Raw genomic sequence first — 23,804 nt, 5'->3', positions numbered from 1 at the left:
ATCGACTGGCTGGTACCATGGTTCACCTCACTCGACAACTACGTGAACGTATCATTGTCTGGCGCCATGAGCAAAACAAGACACTCCGAGTGATTTCTGAGCTTGCGGGATGCAGCATAAGCACAGTCTTCGAAGTTCTCCGACTCTACACGGAATACGGCACAGTCATCAACCCGAATGCTAGACCTCGAGGCCGGCCGCGCACTCTGGACATGCAGGATATGAACTTCGTGCGATCAGTTATTGAGGGAGAGCCTGCTATCTACCTTGATGAGCTACGAGATCGAGTCTACAACAGACTACACAGCACATGCAGTTTGTCAGCCTGAGGGCGGGCTGCAGTCTACAGAGTCACACAGTCACAAGAAGCCATCTCGCATTACTGCATATGGGTATATTTGGCTCGAACAAACAATGCTCACGGAAACCCGATTTTCGGTTTCATATGCAAACGACTGTAGACCTTACTCCATGTACATAGCTACAGATGAAGATATTAAACTGAGGGTCTTCCAGTTGGAGACTACTGCTGGCCACAGACCACACTGCAAGTGATGTGCAGCATCATTGTATGAATGATGAGCTTAATGATGGGGGATGTAAGCCAGGTGTTTGCTTCACTCGGCAGTTGGGCTCAGAAATGTGTCGTGTGGACCATGGCAACCTGTATGGACCAATTGTAGAGTACACAAGAGCTGAAATGATAACAGGAAACTAAGGAAGGAGATGATGACTCTGCAATGAAATGAGAAAAGTGCAGAGTCCAAAATGTGAAGGTAAACACAGGGTAATCCAGTGCTAGCAGTATTACAGGGGAACCATGCTCAAAGTACTGGTGGCAGATGCATTGGACTTGCAACAATGATGCCCCAGAACAATAAACAATCCCCAATTTAATTCACTCATACCAAGAACACACTGTGATGCATTTCCCATGACATGTACAGTTGAGTGGACATTCACCGTCATTTTTAATTATTTAACATGAAAATACCCCCCCAGCAGACCAGGGTCTGTGGGTCCATCCAGCTGATAGTCAGAGATCCATCATGGATTTGAAGCAGCTAGTAGTGGCTCTTGGACCTTGACCAGCAACAAGTACGAGGCACCAGATAAAAGTGACAAAAACATACAAGCTACAGTAAATAAGTTCTTGGGGGGTTGATGATTTGTAAGCAAACAACCCGGGGTTGTTGCTCTCAGGGGGGTTGCTGATTAGAATTATCCCTCTTGAAGCGAGCTTTCTGACGGTTTCGACCCAAATACATAATCCTGGAACTCCCTGAGGGTCGTTCATGGACCACGTGAGCTTGCCCGCTATAGAATCGAAACTCCGCTCAATATCAATGTCATGCGAGTAACGCCCCCGCAACTTTCAGGAGTTTGTAGACGGAGGCGGAGGTTCCTCGAGTGTGCAAGGATAAACTTGCAGCTGCCTCCCCTCGTGACTGGACACCAGTGGAGCTTCGTTCTTTCCGAGGACGATGTAGTTGCCTTCCGTGTAAGTGCGAATCTGCTCAAGTTGAGGACGCCCGGATGCTGACCGGAGACGCCATGATCAGGAGGACTTGCATGAGGTGGTTTGTTTTGTTATGAGCATCTGAATTGGCCGATTTATACCACACTTGCTCTGTTCCTCGCCCTGAGATATGTATTTCTCGAGCGACATCCATGAACTCTGTTTAAATCATTTATATTTTATCTTCGAGCTCGCCCCATCTCTCGCCCGGCCTCATCTTCGGTCAACGAGCCATCTGTGCGACTTTGTGGCAGGTGAGCTTTAACATCCGAGTCGTATCGCTATGTGCGACTCCGATTGTATCTTCTCTGTCCCTGCCCCATCTGCTGGGAATAGTCTCTCGTCTAATGTTTGATAGATCCCGCACGACGGTGCTCCGGTTGTACTTCTTCTCGACCACGACTGGTCACTGGCCATGGTACTTTCATCGCATCTGCCTCTGGTCTACCAGCACTCCTCAGCCCTGGCTATTCCCAGAGCGCAACCCACGTTGCCGCCCTTGATCGTGCAGTGCGGGATTATGACCATGTCTTCCTGCCAGCGATCATTTCTCGGGGCCGAGTGGACAGGAAGACTCTTTGTCCAGGTACACGCGACTACATGGCTGACGGCTTCCATTGCACATCCCAAGCTCTCCTCGTTGACATTCCTTCTCAATCATATGGACTATCACCCCCCGGCCTGTTTTGCATGCATGGTTGCTTTCGTCTGCGACCCGGCACCGCCATATTCCCTCCGGCCTGCTAATGGCCAGGGCAGCCATATGCATGCGGCCACCGTGCGTCTTCTTAATTATGCTGTGTGATCCGTCGAGGTCTTGACGCTTATCTTTGCATCTATCGGGTAGTGCGTACCATGCTTGTACTGGGCTCTCAATGCGAGTGCTTGCAGCACGCGTTTTCCGACCGTATGGATTGTCGTAAATCTGAGCCTTTTCCCGTACGACGGACCCGACGCCGACGAGGTACGTCTGCGGCTGCGAGGGGGGCGTGCGCGACCGAGCTTAATGTCTTGTCTTCTATTCGAACTTCTGACCGGCAAAGTTTATTTCCCAAGCATTACATTCTGCTCGTGAGGAAGCAGTGCCAGTTCATCCAGGTACTCGTTGGGAGGTCGCCATTTCGCAACGGCTCTATTCCGATTGCTCAAGGTGTGGGGTAGATGGGCCATTCCCGGTCTATGGCAGATGCACCCGCCGTGTCGAAAGGGGCGCAATCTCCGTTACTCTTGTTTTCTGATCGAGCGCAGGGCACGGAGATCTTCTAGCGCGAGCGGGATGCGCTTCGATTCATTGTGGCCTGACCTTCCACAGCTCCCCGGGGCCAATAATCCCAAGATCGATTCCACCTTGCTTGATTGGTGCGCGCGCCCCGGCAGACGAGTGCAAGATAATGAAAAGGGCTTAGCAGCGTCCCCGAACTCTATCGTCCAATCAGCTTACGCGTGATGCCCCCGCGAACGTGCGCTCCTCCATTAATGCGCCGCCGCCCTCTACGCCGGACCTCCCATGAACGCGTCATGCGCGGCTGGATGACCAGGCGCGTTCTCAGGGCGTCCGACAAAAGTCCCCAGCGCGCCATATCTGGCACGCCCGCGGGTGCATATCGTGTATCTCTGTGATGTTCTCTCGGTCTCCCCGGGCTTCTCTGTCAGGGGGCCATGGCCAGGTTCGAAGCAGTTATTCGTGGAAAAACACATGCTCCTGGTCCTCGTCGCACGCGCATTAATAATCACATATGTAGTAGTACACTTGCAGGTCAGCAGGACACAGGGCACCTGAAACGGTCGCGTGTGTGGTACCAATACATTATTGCCGCGTACATATACAACGACCGCTGCTTTCTATCGACAATGTCCAGCGAGGTCCGTATATATGTACATAGATAAGCTTGCAGACCACGACGAACGAACGACCAGGGGTCGCGAATCGAAGCGAAGAAACAGAGCAAGAATTTAAACCAGAAGCGCACCATGGACAAGCACGGACCCAGAACGCTATGTACATGGTAACGCCTGCTCAACGGATACTCCTGCCGACGCAGGGACTCTACAGCATGCATGCATGCACGGGACCAATCTCAAGGCAATAATTTAACGAGCGACAGTGTGTGCGCATGCGCGGGGCACGGACGATCAACGAGCGGCTAGCAGTATGTAGGTATACCACGATAAACAACAGCAAACGGCGGGCGAAACGAAGAGGGGAAAACAATGTATGTATGTATGTATGGGTGGGTACGAGCAAATACAGGACTAGGGTTTTACATTCAGCAGCGTCGTATAACCGCGGCACCAAGAAGAGGACGAGAACGAGAACCAACAACGCGCGCGCGGGGGCGCATAGATAGATAAGGGCGAGCGGGAGCGGGGAGTACAGCCACGCAGGCGGGCAATTAACGCGTCGCCGAAGAACCAGACAAACAGACAAACAGACAGACAGACAGACAACAGAGCGGGTGGTATCGGTATCAGGGGGAGACGAGAGACGAGAAGCGAGCGCCGGCGCGCAGAACACATACGCCGGGCTATCGGTATCGGGGGGTCGTAAGTCGAGTCGTGGGCGGGGCATAGGCACAGCGGCGGCGGCGCGGGGGGTCGGGATCCTACATCATCATCGCGAACCCGCCATTCCCGCCGCCCACCGCGAGCGTCTTCATCCCCACCCCCACCCCCATGCCCATCCCCATCCCCATCCCCACGCCCCCGCCCATGCCCATGCCCATCATCATCCCCTCGCCGCCCGCCCACGCGCCCATCCTCCTGGGCACGCCCGCAAACTCGGGCATCTCGCCGCCCACGCCGCCCACGCCGCCCACGCTCTGGCTGCGCGCGCGCGCCTGGTGCTGCGACGCGGCCGACGAGACGCTCGAGCCGTCGTCGCCGTCCACGGGGCTGCCGTACATCGGCCCGTGCGTGCCCATCATCTGCTGCTGGCGGTGCAGGTTCGCGAAGAACGCCGCCGCCTGCGCGTTGTTGTTGTTGTTGCCGTTGCCGCCATTATTGCCATTGCCATTGCCGTTGTTGTTGTTGCTCACGCCGTGCGCGGACTGCGGCGGGGTGAACATGCCCGGCGCGGCGCCGCCCTGCATCGTCTGGTAGAGGTGCATATGCCACGCGGCGACCTTGTCCACGTCCGCCGCGGCGGGGCCGCCGCCAAACGCCGCGCCGCCGAACCCCTGCACGAGCCCGCCAGAGTGGTCGAACGGCGACGGCGCGAGCGGCGCGCGCGGCAGGATGCTCGCGCGCGGCACGCTGTGCGCGAACGGGTGCGCGCCCGCCTTGAGCATCGCGACCGCGCGCAGCTCCTCCAGGTGCACCATCTCCTCCTGCTGCGGCTGCTGCGGCGGCGGCGGCTGCGGCGCATACTCCTCCTCGTCCTCCTCGTCGCCGAGCTCCATGCCGACGGGCGCGGGGAGCACCTCGACCTCGCCCGAGGCGACGATGGCGAAGCCCTCGCCGCGCGGGGGCTCCTCGACGCGCGGGAGCCCCGCGCGGTCGCGCCACTCGTTGAGCTCGCGGCGCAGCGCGTCCGTCTCGACCTTGAGCACGCGCAGCTCGCGCGCGGCGAGCGCGCGGTGCCGCCGCGCGGCGTGGATGTGCGCGATCGACGAGTTGACGATCGCGGACTTGCTCGGGCGCCGGATCTGCGAGAGGTTCGGGAGGAGCGCGGCGAGGTCCTGGTAGTAAGTAGGGTGGGCGGGTGGGCGTTGGGGAGAGGGGGTGATGTCATCGTGGCAAAGAAAGAGGGAGGGAGGGGCGGAAGCGAGGAGGGAGCGAAGTAGTGAGTGAGACGCAAGAGTCAGAGAGGTGACGTAGCGCTCACCAAGAAGCGGCTGTTGAGCGTCTCGCGGCGCGCGCGCTCGACGGCGTTGTGCGTGGCGCGGCGCTCGGCGGTGTTGGCGCGGCGGCTGGGCTTGCGCTTGATGGGCTGGCCGTTGGGGTGGTGGGTGGCTGGGGCGCTGGTTGCGTTCGGAGACGCGCTGCTCTCCTTGGAGGACGAAGAGGCGGCGGGGGAGCCGGAGTCGGGCATGGTCGGCGAGGCGGGGGTGTGCGGGGGGTTGGTCTCCGGGGACGCGGAGGAGGTGGGGGACGAGGTGGGGGTGATGCTGAGCGGGAGCGTCATGGCCATCGCAGGTGTGTGTGTGTGTGCAATGTTTTCGGTGTTTTATCTAGCAGTCGGAAATGGGGTTAGGGGTGGTGTGGAGCAGGGAAGAAAGATAGCAGGGGGGCTGGGACACTGACCTGGTTTGCAGAGGCGAAGCGAGAGACCGGGGTCGAGGGAAGCGAAAGTCGGGTCTGATCGAGCGACGGACAGAGAAAGAGACAGGGGACAGAGTCGAGTCGGTTTTGCCAGAAGAGTGCGAATGCAAGTGCGAATGCGAACGGAGCGAAAGACGGTCTGGCACGCGATTGCTCAGCGGAGACCAGGGACCGTAGGGGCGGGCGGAGCGAGGGGGTCGTGAACAGGGTACGCGAGTGTGCTCAGCGGAGGCCCTGTGGCGGAATTCGACGGGGACGTTGTCGACGGCGGGGTGGTCAGATAGCGATACGAAAAATAGCTTCCGCGAGCAGGGCTCAAGCGTAGACTATTCGGTCCTTTGAAGGCTTGCGTTTGTCGTTCGGGGCGGGGGCGGGTAGTAAGAGGCCGGCAAGGGTCGCGAGATCTGCGCGGGCGTCAGCGACGACGACGACGACGACGACGACGGGGGCAGCGACGAGAGAGAGAGGGGGGACTCACTCCAGGCGGTATCCTTGTGCGGCTTAGGGTCGATCGGGAGGAGGGAGAGAACGAGGGAGCTGAACGTGGGCCGTTCAAAGGACCATCCGACGAGCGACGAGCGTTGGCGGGGGGTGCAGCACTCGGCCTCGTCTTTCTCAGCCCCGTCCCATTATCAGACCCCGGCTCCCCGGCAAACGCCGCTCCTCCCATCATCCCAGATATTGCCCACTTGTCCGCTTTCGGCAGCCCCTCCTGGCCACCCTGGTCCCATGGACGTCCCGCCGGTCCCGTCCCGATATGGCGTGCTGCTCGCACGCGCCCCAGTGTGGCAGTCGCTTCCCGCCACCGCCGTCGGGGCTGCGCTGGGTCCGCTCGCCGGCAGTCCCGCCAGCGCAAGTGGGTCCCCAGGCTCCGACCGCTGCTTGTTCCCCCGAGTCTGCACTGCACACCTCTCACTCGCAGGGACGGGTCATCCTACAGGCATCCCTCATCATCGCCCAGTGATCTCCCATGCTCGGCTCCGCCCACTTCTGGCGATCACAAGCGACGACAGCTGCAGCTACGTACGCGCACGCTCAAGATCGTGGCCCGTCCTCGCATTCGACGACTCTTGTTTACACACGGAACGCTGCTAGACCGTCGAACTCTCTCTCTCCTGCTCTTCCCGCCAGCTCCTCGGGCACTCGCAGGTCCGGTCATCGACTCGGCGTCTTCCTGCTATTTCCGTACGCGTCGAGGTACCAGGCCCTGCCCGAATGTATCCCTTCTCAGCGCCTCTCCCGGGGATATGTACCACGGTATGGAAGCGTAGGCGAATGCGAATGCGTAGCCCGTTATCCCTTCCCTTATCGCGGCTAACTACCTGCGCTTGATCCCACCCCCCTGCTACCTCTATCATTCCTTCTGAGCCGCGGCCGGGCGCGGGCAGTGTAGACTCGTCGTAGCTATGTACATTTGCGTAGGAGACGATGATCCGCTGATGTACGATCGTTTGAAGAAGAATTGTATAGTAAGCAAGCCATCCCGCCGGCGGCGGGCTTATTTCCTTACCTGTCTGTATCTGCGCTCTCCACACAGGACCTCCACCGACTGCTCCCCATCTCTGCAATACCAGGTATTGGTGCCGTGTACATTACTCGCACTTGGTCTGTGACGCGTCCTCGGCACGCGTTTTGCATATCAACTAGGTTTCATGGCCAGTCCACCGGCCTCCCCCATGACCGCTGCTTACTATCATCACCGACCTTCCCAGGTCCTCCTCGATCCCGAGGCCGGGATATCACAAGTAGTCCTCGTACGCGCTCCCACTCCACCGCAACCACGTACATGTACATACTTAGACTCACCCAAGACCAAGCCGGATCTTGGATTCCAGAACCTCGGACCAGCGAGCTCGAGCAACGTGGCCTTGCGTTCTCCTCACCACGAGCGCCTCCCCGCCGGCAAGTACGCGTGGCTACCTATATTCCTGTCTGCTGTGCTTCTGACACGACCCGCAATGGCAGCACGCGCGTCCGACTCCGGCCAGGAAAGCGCATGTACATGCGATCCGAGTCGGTACATAGAAGCTCGCCGTCCAGGCGGGCGCGCCGATCCCGACGCAAGAATGGATCTGGAATACGATACGATACGATACGAATCCCGGCTCCAGACGAATCCGCATCCCCTCCCTCCCCCGCCCGGTCTGTCTCGGCCATCCGAGCGAACGATGACTGCACATCGCGCCCACCTGCGCCGGAGTGAGCAATTTCGGACCCCGCGAACGGCCGGGGCAAGGCGGAGACGGTGCGTCCATCCCAGACACGCACACCCCAGAACCATCTCGCTCCGGCGGGAACGCAATCACCCCTCTACAACCGGTCGCCGGTGCCATGGCGATGCGTCTATACCTGCATTCAACAGCTGTCCCCCTGAAGCACGACCAGCAATCTTTGGTCTCGCGATCGCCGGTCACGGTACGCACGAGGGGCGCGCGCCTGTCTGCTATAGACTGTTGGCGCGCATCCACCGCCTTACACTATGCTGGGGCGAGTGCTTTGACCCGACGCGAGTCTGCTCGATGCCCGCCGCAAACATAGGAAGCTGAAACCGATATCACGAGAGACAGGACGTTTGGAACGAGACCGAAACCTCTGCTCCAGCTACGTGGGGTGGCATCCCGGCCCCCTCTCCCTGTTCCAGGCGATAGCATCCATGTTATCTGGGAGAGGAGGGGGTTCGGATGCCAGGTGAGTGCGGAACTAGCGGAGAGGTGTGCTGTGGTTTCAGTAAACTCGCAATGCGTGGGATCTAAGAGCGGGGAGGGGGAATAACTGAGAGCTCATCTCCCGCTCTCCGTCTTCCTCTGACCGCCCTTGCGAAGTGTCCTTGATCCTACCCTCCGTAGGCGCGTACACCCATGTTTCGTGCGCCCTGATTTTCGAAAGCCGTCATCGCAGCCTGTGGCGTGCGGGAGCGCTCGTACCCGTTGGCTAGCACGATCGCGCGTCCGACCCACCCCCACCTCATGCCCCACGAGCAGGAGATCGCATCCCGCCCAATGCCCGGACATGTTGTCTGAATCTGCTGAAAGTCTATCTCGTCCTTGCCAGTTGTCATTACTGTATATCCAAGTACCCCAGAGTTTCCGCGGGGACGCGATGCTGAACGATTGTCCGAGTTTGTATGTCCAAGTGTTATCACTTTGATTTCGGCGCCGGCGCGCGTCATTGGCGGGCATCCAAACCGCCGCGGGTGTGCAGTAGATGATGTGTGACCGCGGCCGGTCCTGCGCATCCCCACTGCCGGTCGTACGTGCGTCGTCATTTGATACAGCTCGCAGACTGACAGTGCGATGGATCGTGGGCTGTCAGACGAAGAAGCTAGCTGAGCGTCTCGACGTCGAGCGATCACCTGTCGAGTATAGCAAGGCCTCATCCAGTCTATCTCTCAAGCAACTCTACTCACATACATTTCATCGTCAACTATGACGCGTACGTGCGCCGACGGACCGTCCAGCCGCACCGCACCGCCCGCCTCCGGGACGTGTCCGCCCGCCGAATATGTACTCTCAGCGCACCGCCGCATTGTGCGGGTACGCCGAACGTTCCAGAGTACAGTACCGAGGACGGAGACGCAGTGGGAACCGGGAGGGGGCCCGCGAATCGCGGCCGTTTCCCTCAACGCAGGGCGAGAACGGTACTGCGACTCGGGCTTGGTACGCACCGTCACCGTCATCGTCGCCCGGACTGCGAGTCGGGTACTATATGCGCCATCACGCCTTTGACAGATGCGCATCACCAGCCGCCTCCTATCAACCAAGTAATCATTCATCGCGAAACATTTGTTAGTCCGAAAGTAAGTAAGAGGTCAAGCTGCGTTTCAGCACACTCACTGGCATCAATCGCTTCATTAGTATACTAATATCAGCCACAGTCGTCAAGTATGACGCAGACCTACTCTACAGCGCCCGCGGTCGTCAGCGGCCGCTGGGGATTTAATCAAGCCTCGGGTCGGGGGTCGGGGTCGGCGCTACAGTAGCAGATCCGCGGGACGCGTCGGGCGGGGGCTGGTAAATCCGAGGTCGTGCTTCGCGGCTTATCTGTCGGCTAAGTAGTACGGTACATATAGACCGGAATAAGCAGTGGAGAGATGCCAGCGGATGTCGCGGCGGGATCTTAGTTTCGTGATTGATGGCTTCGAGCGGTGGAGGATCGGAGATGGCGGTTGAGCTTGACGTCGGTTTTACCGCTCTGGCTTTCCAGCACTACCTCGAGGGCCGGCTGAACACCTCTGAGGGGTACTGAGTAACGTACCGGGGCATCGCGATATGCAAGGAAAACGCACACGATACAGAATCCCGGCAAAAAAAAGCAGAGCACCGACCCTGACTTCCCCTCCTTCTGAATAGTTACATTGGCTCGGCCTTCACCCGACCCACGTCTACTGGCAGTCTGGCGCCATCAGCGTCCTTGCCTGTGTACCGGTGGCTCAGACATGGCTTAGCACACCTGCGATCAAAGCTTGCTCCTCCAGTATCTTCCTGACGACGAACAGCCGCCGTCAGTCAGGATCAGCCAGAGGCTTGTAGGCAGAAAAACAGGGCTTACTTTGGAGCCTGATGCAAGGCGTTCAGTAGAGCTTCGGTTAGTCGACAGACACGATCAACTGATCCGCTGACCGTTGCGACTGATCAGCACTCATAAGCGAGAAACAATGACATCCGGAGAATCATTCGCCGTCATTGGCCACTGCCTCTTTAGCCTACTTCAGCACTTGCTCACGTCCTGAGGCGATGTCGGGGAGATAACTCCAAGCATCCTTTCCACAAATTTGTGACGGATGGGGTGTAGGGGTTCGCAGCCATTCATGCATTGCATCCTCAGGGACAGTAGCCTGCAAATATCAAGCGCCAGATTGTACAAGAGCCAATCATATTCGCGGCAGAACTCGTGACAAGGTCTTCCTGCAGATTTTACGAGGAAAAGGGGGACAATTATGAATTGCGCGACTGATCAGAAATAATAGAATACGTCTACAGTATCTTCACTAGTCCCCGGACTCCGTCTGGGCTGTCATACCGAATAATACAGTCGGGAATGCTGAATGCGGGATGGAGGAGTGATGTAAACTGTGACGCGACATCGATTACTCCCCTGACCGCAGGTCTGGTTATGGGCTAACGCAGCTGCTAACGCACTCACTAACGCCGATAGTATCGGCTATTGTGAGTTCTGGTCAGTATATATAAAAACCACGCCCCGGTTACTCTGGCTACTATAGGGGATCAGCTCGGCGCAACCCACCTGACTACCGAGCAGGCCAGCTGAGCCATGAATGATCGTGCAAGGGAGAGATTCCCGTGAGACGCGATGAGGCCATCGATGCAGCGTTCTCAAGACTGGGAAGCTCGACCTTGGATTAGCAACTCGAAAGCAATATAGTCACCGAGGCGTATGAAAGAGCGGCCATGCTCCCGTGCGCCGTTCAACGACCTACCATCGAGGCACATAGTTAGTCCAAGTTGTGTGAGCAGCCTGAGTGACCTCGGGCTGGCAACGGTGCCGTTTACACTGCTGGATACTTCCTCCTGCATACAACAGTCTGGTACACATACCTTCGCGGGAGCAACAACCCGAGAAAGACCTTGAGAAGGGCGATGCAGATCGATAAGAAAGACTCCGCTTGCCCCAACCATCGACGCCGCGTTGTCCTCGATGTAGACTAGACTGCTCACTCGGGTCTCGGATTTTGTTGCAGGCATTGCAGGACCCCCGATAATTGGTATAAATAGAGCGTATTTGCAAGGCCCAAAAGTTTGCGGAGAGAGGCGCTCCACTTTTCTGAAGGACTCACGGATCAGCGCGGCACGCTCTCTCAGCGAAGTACTATGCTTGTCAAAGTGCACAAATATTCCACCCCCGGAATTTTTGTGTTTTCCCCCGGAAATTCGTGTCTCCCCCCGGTATTTGAGCGTGGCGGTGCAATACGACTGCCATATGTGGTGCTGCAGCGTCCCACGATGGGCTGCGCCACAGGTGGCAGTGCTACAAGCTATCCATATACAGTGCGAGTGTCTCACAGTCACTCGCGTGCCCTGTGGCGCCGACGATGCCTGTGCCCTCAGCCACAGCGATGCCAGCGAGCCGTCGCAGGCAATCGCTGACGTCGCTCTCGACCCGAGGTCGATGTCACAACACTTACACAATGATATTCTCGTTTTAATTCTGTTGGGAGTTTTTTCCTGAAATTCTGGAGCTGTACATGCAAGGAAGTTGATATAAATCAAAATACCCCCAGAAAAATCAATGGTGTTTGCCATCCCAACCGCAATCCTTCAGAGAGTTGCGAAGGGTCCATACTGCTGTTAAGAGCATAATACATCAATCTAGCATTCTATCGTATTACCATCTGCGTCGAGAGCGACGTCAGCGATTGCCTGCGACGGCTCGCTGGCATCGCTGTGGCTGAGGGCACAGGCATCGTCGGCGCCACAGGGCACGCGAGTGACTGTGAGACACTCGCACTGTATATGGATAGCTTGTAGCACTGCCACCTGTGGCGCAGCCCATCGTGGGACGCTGCAGCACCACATATGGCAGTCGTATTGCACCGCCACGCTCAAATACCGGGGGGAGACACGAATTACCGGGGGAAAACACAAAAATTCCGGGGGTGGAATATTTGTGCACTTTGACAAGCATAAAGTACGGCTGATTTTCGGTTTCCTCTAAGTCGTGTCTAACTACCGCAAAAGTTGTACAAGGCGTATCGTAGGTATCCATAGATGTTTGTTGAACAAGAATGAAGCTGAGTGAGCGAGAAATATGAGTTTTATAGATGACTTCGCGGCACGGGTGGAGCAAGGGCTACCGGTTTAGGTAGGCAACCCTCGGCTAAATCCTCTGGATCAGCAGCTCCAAATTTTGGATCAAAGGTCGTTGCAAATACGCTCTAATGTCTGATCAGGTTCCGGACAAATTTTGGGACTTTAGAGCCCTCAATGGCTGATTTTTTACAGACAAATTGGCCGATTCTGGAGAACAGGCCTGATTTTTTTCCGGTCATTTTGGTCAGATTTGGCCATTTCGACGCCATATTTATCCCGGCACCTGCCGGGGAAGCTAAATTTAGACGTACCCACGCCACAGTTGCCTTTTAGAGCCACTTTTTCGCTGTGATGCCTGTTTTTTTCCGGACAAAAGGTCCAAAATCGGCGATGTTCTTCCGGACAAAATGGGTCTACTTATGGGTCCTCGGGATCAGGCATTTATACTGATTATCGGGGGTCCTGGCATTGCCAGCAATTGCGGTAAGTACACAGCAACGTCGCTTGGGTACGAGCCATGGAAAATCCTGTCAGAAAGCGCACTCGGAAGACTTATGGGTTTCCGCTCGGTACCGCTGCGCAGGTTATTATATGTACCTGGTCTGCAGGGTCTGCATGAAGTCTCGTGAAACAGTGCAGCTCGAGCAGGCTTTGAATCGTAGAAAGAAAGGATGATCACCTGAACTATGGGACTATGATAGATTGCCACAGCGGTGGGAAAATGGCGACCTCACAGTGAGCACCTGGATGGACTAGTACTGCTTCCTCATGATGGGACATGAAGTCTGGGGGGTCAAAAGTCCAAATAGAGGACAAGACATTAAGCTCTGTAGCGCGTGCCTATACTTATACCTCGCAACCGCAGATGTACCTCATCGGCGTCGGGAATTATCGCTCGAGAAACGCATATCTCGGGGTGAAGAACAGAGTAGCGCACATGGGATGCCCCCAGGGGGTGTAAACCGGCCAACTCAGACGCTCATAACAAAACAAACGACCTCCTGAAAGTCCTCCTGATTATGGGGTCTCCAGTCAGCATCCGAGCGTCCTCAACTTCAGCAGGTTCGTACTCACACGGAAGGCAACAATGTTATCCTCGGAAATAGCGAAGCTCCATTGGTATCCAGTCACGAGCGGAGGCAGCTGCAAGTTCACCCTTGCGCACTCGAGGAACCTCGTATGATTGATCCAAAACTCCTCGTTACAAGTCTTCACGGCATGTACCTCCGCTTCTCCGTCCCGCATCGAGCGACGGAATCTCCACGGCCTGAAATCATGAAGCGCCACCACGGGTCGCGCGAGGCCATTGTTCTCAAGAGGGGCCAGCCACTCGATCGAACGATATGCGGACGCCAACTGCCGTCGGGACGAGGATGCACGGCCGTAAGGGCGGAACGGTCCCGTCATGAAGGTCCGCCCCACGCCCCAGTCTTCCCACAACCAGAGTTTCTGTGAGCCGGGATGGCTGCACGATTGGTCGATTCGAGAGTGCAGTACTGCGTCCGGAATGGTATGCATCAGCTCGAGACTATGGTCGCCGTGGCCGTCGTCCACGCCCTCGTCGCCCGTGGACAATCGTATCTTGTCGTAGGACATCTCGACGACCACACAATCGTCCGAGGCTGAGTGGAAGAGACCTCCGCCCGGATCTGCCGATGACGAGGCGGAGTGCTGGATCAACCAAGAGAGGGTACGATGTTCGTGGAACGGATATTCAAACGCACAGCAATACTCGCTCCCTGTCCACGAAAGGGGCTCCGCACGATTTACCGTGGTGTCAAGCTCATAGGTCTCGATACGCGGGTGCGCCCGAGTGTGTGGCTGGGGTGCCAATAGCAGGTAGTCGCCCATGAGTGCAAAGTCGGCACCGGCACGTATGTTGCATATCCACTGCGATAACATGCGTTGATACGCGGGAAGGCGAGGATTGCGGATGGAGGCACCAGACATATAGACCCATCTTTCCAGGACCAAACGATCAGGTGCTCGGTTGGTTCTCCGCCCGCTGGCCGAAATTGGGCCCCAAGAAAACCTCCTGATAGGTATAACTTGAAGTGGTCGTAGATCAGACCGCTCGGATAGGATAATTCGGACTCCAATGCGAGGGGATGCGGCTCGCCTGTGGATAGACTCGAGAGATATAATCGGGGCGGGGCGGCATCCTGGGCTGGCAGGACAATCAGCAAGTCTTGCACAGGGTCTATCACATAATCCTCAATCGAGAAGCTGAAGTTCTCAAACCGCCATTCCTTCGCACTTATACCCCGTGCATGCCCCGGAAGCAGGTTGAACGCCAGAGTGGACTTGCCCACACATCGAGCGAGAATGTTTCCGTAGAGCTGCAGCCTACTGGCTTTCTGGCAGGGGATCTCCTGCACGGTCTCGAAGGAGAGACCGCTCCACGAGTCAGTATGCGTGCGCACTCGGTTCCAGCGCTCCCCAATGGTCACGTGGCTCGGGGGTCCATCGACCATGCCAGCGACGCCCAGTTCAATTTTGTACTGCAGCAGGACGGACCCATCCACTACTCCCTTCAAATGCCGGTTTATCTGACAATTCATGATACCCATCAATGTCATCATTGCGACGAAAATGACGAAGGGATCTCTCACCCGACGACAGGCCAGCAGCGATTTCACGTCAAGCTGATAAAACGCATGCTCGATAATCTCAGTTGGAACGAGATCGAGATGACCACCGACTATCCGAGTCTGACCTGATTGGGAATGTTGACCAGCGAGTGTATACCACGGGAATCACAGACCTACCATCCTTCCAACGTGTCATTGGTTTTAAAGAGAGGAACACGTCGATAAAGGAGGTCTGGGATAGCCTTGCAGGCGAACCACGGTCCGACAGTTGAACGACCGCGACTCGGATAATGACAAGCACGAGATGAGGTGTTACAGTCTCGTATCACCCTGCCAGTGGACCCACTTGTCCACATTCACCCGATTGGCTGCGCGTGGCTGAGACGATATCGACGAGACAGGGTTCCCCGTCAATTGGACATCTCATCGTACGAGAGACTGGGACGAAATGTGCGAAGGCCTGGAGCACAAATCGAATCGAGTCGGGTTGAGTACTTTGCAGAGTTCACACGGTGCCGGATTACACTGGGCAACGACTCGCCACTCTACTCCATAGTGCAAATTGAGGCCTGACCGGCCTCCATGAGGAGCTTGGATTGGTCTGGATCACACATGTTGACTTCTCCCCAGTGTTCCCTTTCCCTTCGACATGCTATAACGACAGCCCATCAGCACGTCTCTGTGACATGACACAATACTATGCGGGCTCTACGCTCCTCGACGGTACACGATAACCCCAACAATACCTACAACCACGAGAACGATGCAGGCAGACACAGTAGGCGGCAATGCGCTCAGGGCACCGATCGACTGCATAATGGCGAACAAAGATCCTTTGATGATATTTCCTCCAAGAACAGCCGCTTGGTACGACGCCGCAACAGATCCTAAGCATCGGTGAGTAAAGCAGCGCTCGCGTGGATCCGAGAACAGGATACCTTCTATCACCCCGGCAGCACCGAAGCCGAGAGCGTGCACCATACCTACCAACAGCGACGAGATTGTAATGAAGAGTACGACGACCAGCGCCAGTCGGAAGAGGTAGATGAATGTTATACGGTGGCGGCGGATGTACTTGCACGCATGGGCCACGCCCTGCCTGATAGCATGGCGGACTGAAGCGGGGGATTAACGTGGAAGTACTGTGCATGATCGGACTGGGATCGCACCTGCAGCAAATCGTTCCTTGGCTATGGGTCCAAGTCAGCGTGGCAAGATGGATACAGATTCAATTTACGCGCACCATCCGCTATAAAGGTACCATTGGCCATCTTGGGTGCCCAGTCGCCTTTGGGTATCCACGAGCCAGTGGTTACCCATGAGGGATTGGACATCCAAGAGGGACTGGACATCCGTGAGGGCCGGGTCAGACTGTTGGCAAAGGACTTGAGGGAGGGCACGGTCTGGCATAGGGCCGCCCGTAGCGAGCGAAGGCAAGGGGCGGGCATCGCGCTGAAGTGCCGCCCTAGGTGATGTGCCGTCAGCTTAAATACACGCAAGGGCCCCTTTACAGCTTCTGAGCTGACAGAAATAGAACACTTTGGCGCCGGCGTTGTAGAAAGAAGCGGAGCACGAGATCGCTCGCACTTATAGGTCGATCGTCTGCCGTTACAGTATACGGTCGCCGAGTTTCCCAGAACACCTTTGAGTCCAGCGCCTGCACATTCCTCTCGCCCGTTTCAGGTAGTAAGCTGTCCTCGATAGTATGTCCTTGACAGCCGTGGAAGGGAGGGCTGTCCAAGAATAGAGCACGCCCGCCCCTGCGCTCCGTGTCTATAGAACTGGTGTTGTCGCTAAAAAGAAGTCGCACCGCGATACTAGGAGAGCTGTACAAGGTTCGTCCTTCACAGGCCTCGTGTTTTGCGCATCTCATGATCAGCTGCGCGCTTACGATTGGAAGTGTCTGCACTCAAAATCGATGCGGTTGCAGCACCAGGGGTTTCCGTACCAGACGTCGCGGCAAAGAACGCTCTCTTTGTCGAACGGCAGACGTATGCTCGTACAACGCCAGCGCTTGGACGGGTCACATATCAGGCAATTTTTTTCAAGTAAAAGTCAGATTGGCATGATGCAGATTATACAGCGCCCAACGCCCTCGTTGAGGAGAAGGATACCCGGGTCCGAGAGGGCTGAGTCATGCAGGAAAGACGGTAGAAGTACCCTAGAGGAGGCAGGGGCGCAGTAAAATCCAGCGACCAATTTCGCGACAAGACAAGCGCCCCAAGATGTAAGTGACTGTCATTCAGACTCATCCTCGCGCTCAAGGTTTCACAGCCATCGTATACTCTGCATTACGAGGATATGCCGAAAGCCAAACCAGGATTCTACGCCGTCCGCGTCGGGCGTCGGTGAGCCCCTCGTCCCAAGGAGCCGTTGCACAAGTTGCTGATGCGCATACGTAGGGAGGAGTGCGAGAGCCAAGTGAAGGGGTTCTCCAGCAAGAAGTTCAAGAAATTCAACACCGCTGCGGAGGCAGAGGAGTTTGTCAAAGGCAGTCCAGCCACGGGGCAGGTTTCAGCTGCCCGTCCCGGGGAGGCATCGTATGGAAGATAGGGTTGGGCAGGCAGCGATCGTAAGCAACGGGGAGCAGCATATTTGTATTAGTTTGATTTCCGGCGTAGCACTCTTGAGCGAATAAGAAGTCCTGGATGTGAGCCGCAGGGTAAGTGGAAGTAACTCGAAGGTAAACGTGATGACCTGCACGGGAGCCAAGAAGCTGAGGGACTTGCGGGATGCCGCATAGTCCAGGCCTAGGCGTTCAAGTTACAGCAGAACCAAGGTTCGTATCAGACCAACCTGATCGTTAATGCGACTCGGGCTGGCCTCATAGACATCGATAGCGCCGAGTGAACTACCACGACTTTGAGGAGCGATTCTCCATCGAACGACAGGAGGGACAAGTGGGAATCTTCAGAAGTCCAGCAGACGGCACCGTGGAAGTATATCTATATTTCCGCGAGGGTAGTGCAGAGGAGGGAGAGAGGTTGAGGACGCGAACGCCTAGTCGCGAGACCATTCGAGGCTGCGAGTCAACTCGGCGTCTCGTCTGCTCCTATCAGCCATCACCTTACGCGCCCTTTGTACCGAGAAGCAGCGGCGGGGACGGACATAGCACGTCGTCAGGGGATAATCAGACGCCTCGGCAGGGTATTCGACTCACGTCAGGTCACAGCAAAGCCAAACGGGGTAGTACATTCTGTGGATGTACCAAGCCAAATTCGTTTCTTCTATGATGTTGGAGCCTCCAGCATGATACAAGCCAGAGAACGCAAGAACGCGGGGTGGGAGGGGGGACGCGGTTCGGCTGGAGAGTCGGCGCATCCATCGAAGCATACTCCGAGCTGCCGAACGTGATGTTCTGAAAGTGACTTTCGCGGTTTCGCCAGTTGAGTTGCAAACAGTACCGGGATTACTCAGACGACAGATGCACACGATACCTGTGAGTGAACACAATACGTTGGAGCGAGCGTAACCAGCTGTTGCGCGCTTTTCCGTGATGTGGCGGTACCCGGTGTAAATGGCCGTACCCGGTGTAAATAATGAGAAGGAATGACATGATCAGTTCACATGAATGATTTATTGCCATGCGTCCGCCTACCGCTCGGTCGTATATCAGTCCATTTGGCGAGAGGAGGAATGCTTTGGACTTACGTGACATACACCCACAGACGCTTCCGCCACCTATACCCTCTGGGACTCGGATTGTCGAAGCAGAACGCATCAAGATATGGCAGAGGTGATACATCGAACATTACAACTCCGTACGCATACAGCTCGCACATCCTTGCGACTAGCGTTCGACCGAGAAACAGACTTGATCACGAGCACTATACACCGACAGCGGATACGAACCTGGCATCACTGCTCCTCCCGCATAATCCGCTCCATCTCCTCGTCGCTCCACAAATCACTCTCATACACCTAACATAGTCATCAGACCTCCGCCAACACCTTGACATCGACAAACCATCCCACTCACCTCAAACTCCACCGGCAGCGGCTTCGGCACGCTCTTCATCGCCTGCACCGCCTTCACCCCTTCTTCCACGCCCCGCCTCAGCCCCGCCCAGTCCCTCTCCGGCTGCGCGGGCAGATACGCGCCGGCGACCGCGAGCGCGTCCCCGCCCTCGTTGCCCTCGACGCCCGCGTGTCCCGCGACGTACTTCAGGCGCACCTTCCCCGCGCGCGCGCGCGCCTCGAGCAGCGCGGCGAGGTACTGGATGAGCTCCTTGTTCTTGACCGGCTGGCCGGAGGCCGCGCGCCAGTTGTTGCGCGTCCAGTTCGGGAGCCATTGGTGGAAGCCTGGGTGGGTGGGTTGGGAGCGTGAGGGGGCGGGAGAGCGGGGGACGTACAGTTTATGGAGTATTGCGAGTCGGTCTTGATGAGCAGGGGTTTCGGCCCTGGGGCGGTGGTTTCGAGGACGCGCGCGATGGCCTGTGATAATGCGTTATTGCGTGATCGCGGGGTAGGGAACGGCGTAATTCACGATGAGCTCTGCGCGGTTGTTCGTCTGGTCGCCTGGGCATCGCTCGGATAAGTTTCTAGTCGGAGACGTTAGCGTGAGGGACCAGCAGAGTACGAGACTACGAGGATTCTTTGAGTTCCAACATATCAAGAACGTACCTCGGATCGTTCCTTCCCCACCACACGCCGATCCCAGCAAGAGCGCCATCCTTCCCGTTCCCTCGACACGCCCCGTCGCTGTAGACCACGTCCCACCCCACCTCATCTTCCTCCGGCTTCTGGATCACAGCTTGCGGCGGGCTTGTCACGTCAGGTTTCGACGCTACGACGACGGGCGCGGGTGTCTGACCGCGCGGTGCCGCGACCGGCCCACCGTGCACGAACGCCTCCGCCTCCGCTGCGGTGTTGAACTTCTGGTACTTCGCGTTCGGAAAACCCTTGATTTGACTCTCGCAGTCACTCCTGTGCTCGGGCATTCGCAAATGGTGGGACGGCTCACCAGAGGGAATGGGCTTACCAGGTCGTGTAGATCCCTGGCTGGCGTCCGACGCGCACGGCGTAGAACCCTGGTTTTGCTTTCGGCATGCTGTCTCCTGCTGCGCTGCAGAATGCACGCCTGCTGATGTACGTGCAGCGGGTGTAGGTGCTGCGTAGGAGAATGGTGGTGAAGAGGAAAGTCAGAGTATGAGCTCAGCCACTCACGCGTCGGACGCGACGGCTCGCAGATTCAGACTTGGGCTCGAACGACCACTCCTGTCTGCTGTTTATTCTTCACTACGACGTTTATACCAGGATTCCCACTGCGCAATCATTCGCTGTATCGATACCTATCGTGCCAATCCGAATCGTGCGGTGCTACTCAGATTGACCTGATACGGTATCTACAGAGTGACGCAGTGGTACACACGGCTTAGTGCTCGGGTTCTCTGCGCGTTCCAACTTGCAGGAGAACGCATGGAGAGCTTTCCCTTGCTACGCGTCAGCGTACAGGATCTCTGTACTCTGGCCGCCCCAGCAGGAGCTACTGTTTCTAGCATCTCCACGCAGTCTTCTCAAGCAGGTGCACAACCTGGTACTCTATGGAACCAGACCGCGTTGCCGCCACGAGCCATATACAACAGGCGATCGACTTGTAACACTGTCTGTGGTAGCCCTGTGATTCCGCAGGCGCTTACCCGCGACCCTCACAAGTAATGTTGCCACCACTCCGGCGTCAAGGCAAGCTCGGAAGCTGTGAAACGACATTCATCCGTACTTAAGCTAGCCACGGACCCCCTGTGGGCTGCAGTCGCGATGCCTGTTCTCGCCTTCTTCCCCGCCACCCCTTATGGCTCGTCACCGGGTGAGCTCCAAGACACGCCGTACATCACATCCTTCACCGATCGTCCAGACTGGCATTCGTGGAATGCCAATGGTGAGCACTAAATCTCAGTTGTACTATAGGTTGACCTCACTCTCTGCGTAGTAAAGGAATGGTTCGCTAGCGGTGCGATTCTCCCCTGCTGCTGAAAGCTCGAAACTAATGAAGCCGAGCAGGCCCCTTCGCCGCCGTCGGACGTGCGCTGAGACATGCTACCGAGTTTGTCGTTCAATTCATCCACAACCACCAGATTATATTAGCCCTTCTCCTCGCCGCGGTCCTCGCTTTCGTGTTCCTGCGTCTTTTCGAGATTGTGGTGTACCGCGCCGGGTTCGGCAGGCAGGGACCTCAAAGGAGTAAGCCGTTCGCAGTACCATCCTCTTCACTGTTCCCTTGGCTCATGACGGTATAGGATCCTTGGCAGCGCGTATCCAGGGCAGAACGTATGGAGTCGCGGTCCCGGCGGGGTCTTCGTTCTCTCATCTGCAGGCCGTAGGCGCCCGGGGCGAGTTGCGGCGTCCTGTATACCTCTTTGTCGTGCTCGTGGTCGAGGCTACTGTTGGGATCGTGATGTTCATTCGAGAAGCGTAGGGACGTGCCGTTATTTCTCAGGCCGCAGCCTGTCGATGGCTTTCGCCTGAGGGTAGCCTGCCTCAGGGCGAAGTCCGAAGTAGAACCCTCGCGTTGCTTTCGCCTGAGGATGTAGGTGCAGCCCCTGGGTGCCCTGCGTAAGGGGCGATAATGATACGTATATATTTACTATTGGTGGTCGAGACAGGTCAAGTAGTACCACCATTCACCGTTCACACGATGCGATGGAGGCTTGCGATATGATTTAAATAATTTCCTTTCCATTTACCGTTAAGCAGCGAGCAAAGCCGGTTGGGACTCAATGACCACGACACAGCGATTGCCAGTTCCAATCCAACAAACAGTTAAACGTGAGCGTAACTGGCCAGATCAGGTCCACGAGCGGACGTGGAAATCGGCACTTTCCCAGTGTGTAGTACTCTTTACGTCTTGCTATTACGTCGAATTCTTTTCAACGCCTTACACTAGACGCAAAGACAATTCCCCGTTTCCCTGCTCCTCCATAAGGTCTCTGAAACGATGGTGAGTCTCATTGCACTGTGTTGTGTATCAACTACAGGATTCAGACTGGCCAACTGCAGGGTCGGATCGACGACCTACCGACTGAACTCCTGGAGCGCACACTCGAGAAGTTGGAAATTCAAGCTCTGGTGGCGTGTCGGCAGGTACGCCTGTCCCGCATCGTCGTCCCATCATGTCCAGTCAACTGAAAGAGACTGGATGCGGATATTTTCTAGCTGAGCCGACGTGTCAAACGAGTCATCGATGAGTCCGTCGTTCTCCAGTACAAGATCGAGCTGGAAACTGCCGGTATGGAAGACGGCCCGCGTAGTGAGATCAGTACCGCGGAACGATTGCAGCGTCTACGTAAACATACCGACTCTTGGGCCAGCACACAGTTCGGATCCGTGGAGAAGCTGCGCGGCGGCAGAGGCAGTATGCTGCGTCTCTCGGGCAATGTATTCTGTCGGTGTCTCGGCCCATCAACGCTGGTGCTCAATATCCTCCCCGGGAATTTACGAGGAGTCAAGGCGAAGGAATGGCGGCTCGACGATTTAGGATTTGTGATCGAAAACTACGCGATAGATGCTGCTCAAGATCTGCTTGTGATCGTTTCCCGAACGCCTGAACAAGATGGGGCAGCCGTGAGTTCGTCAACGCACATGATTCACTGCCTGTCTCTTTCGACTGGGCAAGCACACCCGCATGCAGCACGTCCCAAAATACTGCTTCCGGGCAACTTGGTGTATGACGACAACGGGTGGCTCAAACTTCGTCTGTCGGGAGACTTTATTGGTGTGATGTTGCCGTACACTCCAGACTTGAGTGCACAGCATTACCAGGAACATCTGGTCGTCTGTGCCTGGAAAGAAGGTACTGTATGTATGGTGAGTTATTTTCCTTCTCCTTCCGGCCTGACGTTGAATGTCTCCTGAGTGGCTGAGTGAGGCATCTGGCCTCGAGGACTTCACGGTCGTAGAAGGCTTCCTGCTTACAGGTATACGGCCTAGGATGAGCGAGAAGCCACGCTTGGAGGCTTACAGCATCGACAAACACTCAGCATATACGGAGCCCGTCCCATTCACCAAGTTGTCTTGCTTCACGTTCGAATACCCATCCTATGATGACCATATCCTCATTATGGAATTCTCCACAATTTCGTCCCTTGGGTCTCTGCCCGAGCTGGAGGGCTCAGCTCTCTTTCGGGCGGCACCGACAGACGTGCACCTCGCCGTCCAAATGTGTTTCGAGAGTGATGACTTCGACGCTGAGCACAACTTCCGGGTTACACATGTGGTCCCAGTGTCGGTGCTTACTTCCAGAATCCGACAGATGCTGGGTCAGTCCGCTCCCGTCATCCCATGGGAAGAATGGGGTCCGTCATATACGGTGATGACTGGCCCCGTATATTATGATCAGTATCTGTCTCGACCTATGCATGGGGTCGCCTCTCAGCGCCTCGTTGACTGGTTCCACCCAGCCCACCACACCGCAGAGGATACGGCGGAAGTCTTCGACTTTCGAGTCCACAGGCTTCGACGGGGATTGCAGTCCGGAAAAATGCAAGAACACGTTACGATGGACCCTGATGATACGTTTTGGATCGATCATTCAATGTTTCACCCTTGTGCCAAGATGACCTTCCGCTTGCCTCCCCAGGTACCTCGACCTATGGGAGGATACTGGGATTTGGCGTTGACTGCGGACAATATAGTCTTATACGATGTGGGGTTTTCTAAAGTCACTATGAA

The 23,804-nt window shown here is 56.4% G+C and overlaps 7 protein-coding genes across 7 annotated transcripts; 4 read left to right on the top strand and 3 right to left on the bottom strand.

Moving 5' to 3' along the window:
• Nucleotides 1-17: 17 nt before the first annotated feature.
• GLOTRDRAFT_36651 (uncharacterized protein) lies at nt 18-329 on the top strand (the record flags this gene model as incomplete). The annotated part of the gene is made up of 1 exon (XM_007864731.1): nt 18-329. One exon carries the CDS (start codon nt 18-20, stop codon nt 327-329), a length of 312 nt encoding a protein of 103 aa, XP_007862922.1.
• Nucleotides 330-3,560: 3,231 nt separating this feature from the next.
• On the bottom strand, nt 3,561-5,648 carry GLOTRDRAFT_136618 (uncharacterized protein; the record flags this gene model as incomplete). The annotated part of the gene is made up of 2 exons (XM_007864907.1): nt 3,561-5,196; nt 5,343-5,648. 2 exons carry the CDS (start codon nt 5,646-5,648, stop codon nt 4,123-4,125), a joined length of 1,380 nt encoding a protein of 459 aa, XP_007863098.1. The 3' UTR covers nt 3,561-4,122.
• Nucleotides 5,649-7,431: 1,783 nt separating this feature from the next.
• Nucleotides 7,432-7,982, top strand: GLOTRDRAFT_126219 (uncharacterized protein; the record flags this gene model as incomplete). Its single annotated transcript, XM_007864906.1, has 3 exons — nt 7,432-7,533; nt 7,591-7,685; nt 7,745-7,982. 3 exons carry the CDS (start codon nt 7,432-7,434, stop codon nt 7,980-7,982), a joined length of 435 nt encoding a protein of 144 aa, XP_007863097.1.
• A 6,330-nt stretch (nt 7,983-14,312) lies between these two features.
• Nucleotides 14,313-15,107, bottom strand: GLOTRDRAFT_36223 (uncharacterized protein; the record flags this gene model as incomplete). The annotated part of the gene is made up of 1 exon (XM_007864698.1): nt 14,313-15,107. The coding sequence occupies one exon, from the start codon at nt 15,105-15,107 to the stop codon at nt 14,313-14,315; it is 795 nt and encodes a 264-aa protein (XP_007862889.1).
• A 2,331-nt stretch (nt 15,108-17,438) lies between these two features.
• Nucleotides 17,439-17,690, top strand: GLOTRDRAFT_126217 (uncharacterized protein; the record flags this gene model as incomplete). Its single annotated transcript, XM_007864905.1, has 2 exons — nt 17,439-17,485; nt 17,540-17,690. The coding sequence occupies 2 exons, from the start codon at nt 17,439-17,441 to the stop codon at nt 17,688-17,690; spliced, it is 198 nt and encodes a 65-aa protein (XP_007863096.1).
• A 1,024-nt stretch (nt 17,691-18,714) lies between these two features.
• Nucleotides 18,715-20,077, bottom strand: GLOTRDRAFT_71588 (ribonuclease H-like protein; the record flags this gene model as incomplete). The annotated part of the gene is made up of 6 exons (XM_007864904.1): nt 18,715-18,731; nt 18,789-19,058; nt 19,117-19,439; nt 19,490-19,571; nt 19,624-19,678; nt 19,761-20,077. The coding sequence occupies 5 exons, from the start codon at nt 20,075-20,077 to the stop codon at nt 18,996-18,998; spliced, it is 840 nt and encodes a 279-aa protein (XP_007863095.1). The 3' UTR covers nt 18,715-18,731; nt 18,789-18,995.
• Nucleotides 20,078-20,894: 817 nt separating this feature from the next.
• GLOTRDRAFT_119781 (uncharacterized protein) lies at nt 20,895-23,752 on the top strand (the record flags this gene model as incomplete). Its single annotated transcript, XM_007864903.1, has 10 exons — nt 20,895-21,015; nt 21,138-21,317; nt 21,374-21,528; nt 21,574-21,667; nt 21,831-21,960; nt 22,021-22,074; nt 22,134-22,217; nt 22,290-22,940; nt 22,990-23,144; nt 23,713-23,752. Exons 6-10 carry the CDS (start codon nt 22,072-22,074, stop codon nt 23,750-23,752), a joined length of 933 nt encoding a protein of 310 aa, XP_007863094.1. The 5' UTR covers nt 20,895-21,015; nt 21,138-21,317; nt 21,374-21,528; nt 21,574-21,667; nt 21,831-21,960; nt 22,021-22,071.
• Between the last annotated feature and the right edge of the window lie 52 nt (nt 23,753-23,804).

This window comes from Gloeophyllum trabeum, assembly GCF_000344685.1.
Source record: "Gloeophyllum trabeum ATCC 11539 unplaced genomic scaffold GLOTRscaffold_00003, whole genome shotgun sequence".
In the NCBI taxonomy this organism is placed as follows: Eukaryota; Fungi; Basidiomycota; class Agaricomycetes; order Gloeophyllales; family Gloeophyllaceae; genus Gloeophyllum; species Gloeophyllum trabeum.
Note: the sequence above shows the minus strand (reverse complement) of the source record. Positions and strands in the feature narration are given on the sequence as shown.